The sequence below is a fragment of the Mugil cephalus genome, chromosome 1, assembly GCF_022458985.1.
Source record: "Mugil cephalus isolate CIBA_MC_2020 chromosome 1, CIBA_Mcephalus_1.1, whole genome shotgun sequence".
Classification (NCBI taxonomy): domain Eukaryota; kingdom Metazoa; phylum Chordata; class Actinopteri; order Mugiliformes; family Mugilidae; genus Mugil; species Mugil cephalus.
The window spans coordinates 35654244-35661518 of record NC_061770.1 but is presented as its reverse complement, the minus strand read 5'-3'; the positions used below and the strand labels follow the sequence as shown (position 1 = coordinate 35661518).

The window sequence follows — 7275 nt, the reverse complement described above, 5'->3', positions numbered from 1 at the left end:
ACAATGAAAGAGTTTTGTACTAAAATAGTTTATTTATTGTTGTTTTTTTAGGTAGTTTTTTTGTGCGTAGCAAAGGCAACCATTGACATCTTCATATTTACATCCAACAAACATATTTATTACAATCGTCACAAGAAGGTACATCTAGAAAGACAGAGGACAACAATCGACTCAAACAAAGACGACGGGTCCTGTGTCATTTTTTTTTTTTTTTTTAAATGCTTTTTTATTTTTGGGGGGTTGATTTGTAATGCTTGTGCATCTTTAAAGAAGCATTTTTTCAGATGCAAGTACACAAACACATGCATGCACTGTACCCTCTGCGTTTTTGACTATAACCTCCCACTCAGTCTCGATAAAAATATCAAAATAAAAAATAAATCTTTTCCTCTGTTCAGGTCACAGTTCTCTGACTAAAGGCCTCATGCTGATATTTATTTAATTCAGTTTATGAGATTGTTGACGCCACAAGAAAAAAAAAATGTGTAGATTTGCAATTCTGTAGATGGTAAAACAATAGATGGGTTAGGGTTATTCTTGTATGGAAACATACAAGATAAGCGATGAAGAACGACACTAAGGGATCGACTTTGGCATGAGGCCATTTCATCTCAAAGAAAAGACAGATGACTAAAAGTATGTGGACACCCTGCAGTCTGTGGTTGTGTTTCCTGGTTGAGTCATTTCTTTTGGAAGCTATTACCAATAGGGACTCTTAATACTGTACAAACAACGATCAGGCATAGCATTATAACCACTGATAAGAGGAGTAAATAACATTGACCATCTTGTATCAATTTAATGTTCTGCTGGGAAGCTTTTGGACCTGGTATTCATTCATATGAATGTTACTTAGACATGTAGCACCCACCTAGACCAGACCTAGACACTCCTTCATGGCAGCAGCAACAATAACGCTTTAGGAACTAAAAAAAAAACCTGAAGAACAGCACAAGGTGTTGACCTGGCCTCCAAACTGACTAGATACCAAACTGATCAAGTATCTGAGGGGTGATTCAAAGAGGACCCCCACCTCAAAGGAGTCCACGAACAACATAGTGTTGCCAGACACCACAGGATATTCTCTGAAGGCTTATATAAGGTTCTTCTGGACATACCTCATGAATCTGGCTCACTCTGTAACAACACTTCACTTTCAACAACGGAGACTGAAACTTTCAGTGAATTTTTATCAAAGATGAGTTATACAAATGTTAGTACTGTCCAACCTCCTCAGTTAACCTTTCCTCTGATGTGGTCCATCACATTCATTGATCCAAAAGAATCAGTTTGAAAATTGCGGATATGGAGAAGCAGCCGGAAATACTAAAGAGCTACTAGTGCTACTGCCAAACGGACCAATCACAGCTCTCTGGGGAGGTGCTGTTGACATAATTGTGGCATTAGAATTGACGAAGGATCTGTTTTCGAAGCACAAGGGAGACCTACATGATATTAGAAAGGTGGTCATAATGATATGCCTGATTGGTGCATTATGCATTGTTCCATAAAGAAAAGATTTTCTATTGTAATGCCAAACCTTTCTATTCACAGCTCCCCCTTTTCTATCTTCCACTGTCAGTTCACCATCTGTGGTCTCTTTGTGAGTAGCTGGGAGGAAGCCGTGGGAGGGGATAGCTGCTGTAGTACGACTTCTGCTGGAGGCCTGCAGGGGGTTTTCTGAGCTGGGGCTGGACCCAACCATGGTAACGTCTCTTGGGAAGGAAAGTGTAGGGGTCATCCACAGAATTACCCAAGAAGTTGTTGAGCCTCAAAGCAGGTTTCCATGTGTTGTAACGGGGCCTGGCCCTGCGGGGAGGGGGGACGTAGATGGGATTGTAGTATGGGTTCCTCTGGTAGAAGGAAGGGAAAGTGTAGGGGTGAAAGGAGTGGCCAGTCCAAACATAACGGGGTGATGTGAACCAGGGGTCCTGTTTAACTGACTGAGGCTTCGTATTTTTTTGCCAGCTAGCTAGGAAAGGCTTCCCAGGTTTGCCCCAGAGAGTGTCCGGCTTTCTTGGTGTTTTCTCCTGGAACCAAGTTTTGAGCAGATTGACGGGCGGAGGCATCTGGTTGGAGACGGGGAAGTTACTTTGTTTGGTTGAGACCAGTGATGCGGAAGGAAATGACGAAGACACCGCTGGCAGAGGCGCCACGTCCTTCTTCTTCTTCCTCTCCGCGTCGCTGATGATGTCCACCACGTCGTCAGCGGGGAGGTGGAGTCTGCTGGAGATCTCAATCAGCTTGTCAATGGTCTGAGGATCGATGTCCTCCTGCTCCTCCTCTGTCGCTCGCTGGTCCTCATCGGAGCGCTTGTCCTCCGCAGCATTGGACAGGGACCAGCTATACTTTCTGTTGCCGTTACTCTGTTTGACCATGTAGCGCAGCAACATGTCCGACGCGATGTCCGCCAACTTCTCCTCCTCCATTTTGGCTCTCTGCGCCTCGGCCGCCTGCCTCCTCATCTCCTCCTGCTCCACTTTGGCCCGAGCCTCCTCCTCCTCAGGACTCAGCACCTCGTCACTATCCTCCCCTTCCTCCGGTTCATCCTCCACCTCCACCTGCTCGTCTGGAAGTCGGGAGTCGTCCGCCACGTTGTTGCCAAAGCCACCATCTTCAGATTCATCGATAAAATTGCCTCCTCTGAATGTCGGGAAGTTCATGGCTTTCTGCGTCTCCTCTTGCCATTTGAGTTTCTTCTTGGACATGGCGAGGTCATTGGCTTTCTTCGCTGGCAGGATGCCGCTGTAACGTCTGTAGTCTCGGCTCTTTTGCTCGACCCACTCTGAATCCCGTTTGGTGTCCAGATGAGGAAACTCTTCCATCACGGTCTCGAGACACTTGAGCTCCTCTGGACTGAGCTGATCCTCCTTTTCGCCGCTGCCTTGATCAGGGCCGCCGGATCCCCGCTTGGGATCAGTACCCTGCCCATCCTCACCTTTTCCATCCAGAGTAGTTTGGCTCTGGATTGTCTGGGTTGTGGTATGACTGGTCACCTTCTCAGTCATCTTCTCCTCTTCTTCTTGGACTCTCTTCCTCTCCTCGTCCTCTTGGATTTCCCAGTTCTTCCCCTGTGCTGCCTTTAGGAGCTCTAACTCCAGATCTCCTTCTTGACGTGCTTCTTCAACTTTTCTTGCTTCCTCTTTTTTATCTTCCCCTCTCTCAGCCTTCATTCCTCCCTCTCTTCCATCGTCTCCCTCCCACCTTCTGGCTACCTGTGACCGATTCAACGCCTCCAGTAAAACCGCTGCAAGCTTTTTGGGATCTACATCCTTAAAGAGCTCTCCTGCCTCCTCCTCCTTATCTGTCTTAGTCCCGGGAAGAGGGTCATTCCCGTTTGGGTTTTCAACTATCCCAAAGGTGGTGAGAGGGTTGGGGTTGGACAGGTGAGGATAGGATGCCACCGTCAGGAGGACCAGGACCGTAAGGGCGCTAGAGGCACTGTGGTATCGGTTCATGGCCACTCAGAAATGCCTGGAGGAGAGAGGAGAGAAAAATAAATGAATCCAGTTTTCACTTTATCTGGCCTTGTAGCAAAATCACAGCACAGTGTTAACTGAGTTAGTTGTGTCGGCCATTTTTGATTTGATGTTTCTAAGTCTTAATCAGATTCATACATCCTCTTTCGACAAGATCGAAATATTTTTTCATGCAATAAACACAAGATCACCATTGTTGTGGTAATTTAAGCACAGACATAGTGAGGTGAAACCATTAAGATGCCAAATAACATTTGAAACATTAAAACAATGAATTGCACGATTCAATTCATACTTGGACTTAGACACGAGAAGGATTCATTCCAGGAACTACATTTATGGACGGTTTCAGGTGATCTCACAAGTGCTAATCCATTAAACATCCTACTGTACACCGATCAGCCATAACATTATGACATTATGACGAGAAGTCAACATTTGAACCATCTTGTGACAATTCAACATTCTGCTGGGAAACTTTTGGACCTGGCATTCATTCATTCATTCATTCATTCATTCATTCATGTGAATGTCACTTAAACAACCCATCTAGACCAGACCAGACCAGACCCCCAGCCATCCCCAGCAGTACTGAGCAAGTTACTTCAAAAATGTAATGTATTACTTATTACTTGTTACTGAAATTTCACAGTAAGTAGTTACATCATAATATTACTGTCTTTAAATTGTAAGGCATTACATTACTTTTAAGTTACTTTGACCAACACAACTGAAAATATGGAATTTACGTTCTCAATAGATCTTATTGCATTAAGTGCAGCTCATTTACACATCCAGTAGAACAGGGATCTTCTATGTTTTTCAGGCCAAGGACCCCAAACTGATGGAGAGATTAAGTAGGGACCCCCCCACCTACTATATGTGTGTCTATACTGAGCTCAGCCTAGTGCTATTAATAAATATACTTTATTATCAGTTTACTTTCAACATTAAGGTATTTAAGTAATACACAGGTCCAAATATTCATTTTCTTATTTCAAACATGCAGCAGTAGGAGGTAGGCAGTGCAACTGCCCTAAACATAAACATACCTGCCCAAATCATACATATAACGTTACATCAAATTGAAATAAATAAAATAGAATTAAAGAAACTGAAACAAAGCTGTCCATTTCGGCCTCGGACGTTGGCTGATGGGAGCGAGCCACACTGTTCTTCTGCTAATATTGCAGCGTGCGTCTGGATTTCACCTGGGTGATGTGCTGTTTGAGCCCTGTATCCTAAAAAATGTCTAATCAACCAACCTAATTTTGCGACCCTCCTGCAGTACCTCGGCGGACCCCCTAAGGGTCGCAGACCCCGTGTTGAAGACCTATGTTTTCAGGCCCATATCCATTCTCTGATGAGTCACAACTGACACCTACACAATTTTAAGAAGGCGGTCATAATCTCACGCTCCCACCCTCCCTATCCCCTCTGTATTATTTTCTTCCTCTTCCACCTTTCCCATCCCTCCCTCATCTATGTCGCTCACGTCCTGTCTACCGATTAACCGCTTCGCATCAATTGGGGCGTGGCCTTTGGGCGTTTGCAGCGCAACAAGTGCAGCCTCCTCGATGCAGCACGAGACAGGAGCCAGGACCGACCTGCACGTGCACCTTTTTTATTTATTTATTTATTTATTTATTTTTAAATAATGCATCGGGGTTATATAGCGCTTCATCACGAGACACTCGCTTGCATCGTCGCAATAACCACCTCATGCTGCAGGGAGTCATGCCACTAGTGGTCGGATGATAATAATAATAATAATAATAATAATAATAATAATAAATAAATAATTAAAACCACAGCTTTTAAATTAATAATTTATGTATTTAATCATATTTAATAGTCTGTCAATAGTCAGTTCTGCAGTGGAGGCTGAATTGCAGGGGAGGTGTGATGATACGCACAGATGCAGCAAAAGGTTTAGAGACGACACAACCAGTTGGTGGCAGCGGTGCGCTGCAGATACACAACAACAACAACAACAAACACACTGGACGCGAGGGGCCAATGCAGTGCTGGCATCTTTTCCTTTATTCCTCCTTCTGGTCACTTTATTAAGAAGTGGAGGCTTGAAACCGTCCGTGTTGTGCGTCACTCAGACGTCACAGCCTCTTGAAACACCAATAATGTAATTTATTTCTTCATGTGTTTATTTGCAAATTTGCATTTATTTATTTTTATTTAAAAGCTTCAGATTAAGTTTAGTTGTCACTTACTTGCAGCTGGAGGTAGGAGTGAGTGGGTCTGGTTTTGAGTGGGTGGTGGAGGGGGATTCCAGCTCGCCCCTCGTCCTCACGTCACACTCGTCACGCAGCTGTGGGGTCCCGGGTTCTGTGGGATTGCGTGGGTTTTTGTTTGTTTGTTTCTTTCTTTCTTTCTTTGTGTGGTCTCCGCGGCCGTGGACGCTGATGCTGGGGTTCCTCCACGATCCGACGTCTGGTTTTCGGGACCACGGACAGCGGCCACTCCGTGGGCTCTACGTCAGCATTGACGTCACAACACTGGGTCTCATTCATGAGATTTTTCCGCACCGCCGCCCACCTGCACCCCACCACCTCCCCCCTGCCTCTCCATTCATCCTTTCTCCCCCCCTCCCTTTCCCTTTTCATCCTTTCCTCGCTCCATCCCTCCTTTCTCTTCTCCACGTCCATCCTTTCTTTTCCCTTTTCATCTTTTCCTCTCTGCTTCTTTCCTTCTCTTTTCATCCTTTCCTACCTCTTTCCATCCTTCTTTTCTCTTCATCCTTTCCTCCCTCCCCCTTTCTCTTCTCATCCTTTCCTCCCTCCCTCCCCTTTCTCTTTTCGCCCTTCCTCCCTCCCCCTTCTCTTTCCATCCCTCCCTCACTCTTCATCCTTTCATGCCACTCTTCCTCCTTCCTTATCTTTTCTTCCGCGTTTCCTTCTCTCTTTTCATCCCCTTTTCCCTCCTTCCCTTCTTCCTCATCTCCTTTCACCCCCCCCCCCCCCCTCTAAAAACAGGATGAATTTATGAAAGTGTGAAACCCTCACAGAAGAAAATAACTGGATTCCTTAAATAAAAGTAGCTGCTGTTCCTAATGTGTCCACTAGGGGTCAGACTACTAATGTGTGTTATGTGTCAGGTACTTTGTAACTGTTTGTTGACTCTGGAGGAACGTGTAGATCAACAGAAAATCTCATTGAGTGACATTTGGCTTTGTGTCATTTCTAAGTACATATTAACTAGAACATTTGGAACTATTTGTCAAGAATAATAACGTGTATTATGTCGGGGCCCGTGTCCCTATTAATTGGGAAAAGTCATTAAATGTGAAACAAAAAAAAAACAACATGTTGTTAATTATATCTTTAGAGACGTTAAACAGTAAGTGGGATAAATAATAGGAGTCTGTTTGGGTTCTTATTGTTGACTATGGCCCCAAACATTTATTAATTGGGGATTCAAATGATTTTTGTGATGAATTTTTTCATCCACAAATTAAAATATAAATATGTATATATATATACACACACATATATATCTCAAACTCAAATGTTGTGTGGGCGTAAAAGCACAATGTGTGGATTCAAAAAAAAAAAACACAACAACACATAGCTGAACTAATCTAAATACCTAGATATTTGAAGCATTATTAGTTTCTATATATACAACGATCAGGAGTAACATTGTGATCACCTTCCTCATATTGTTTGGGCCTTATGAGGGAGTCCTTCCTTTATTTTTTTTTCTTTTTGAGTTGTTCCTAAAGCGTTTTTGTGCGTGCTTGCTGCCGTCAAGTGTCAGTCGTCGAGTGTCATCGCTATGG

General features: G+C 44.0%; 1 protein-coding gene across 1 annotated transcript; it reads right to left on the bottom strand.

The window, feature by feature from the left end:
* Nucleotides 1-897: 897 nt before the first annotated feature.
* On the bottom strand, nt 898-6052 carry vgf (VGF nerve growth factor inducible). The gene is made up of 2 exons (XM_047578022.1): nt 5708-6052; nt 898-3474 (listed from the first exon to the last, which is right to left on the bottom strand). The coding sequence occupies exon 2, from the start codon at nt 3456-3458 to the stop codon at nt 1584-1586; it is 1875 nt and encodes a 624-aa protein (XP_047433978.1). The 5' UTR covers nt 3459-3474; nt 5708-6052; the 3' UTR covers nt 898-1583.
* Nucleotides 6053-7275: the final 1223 nt, after the last annotated feature.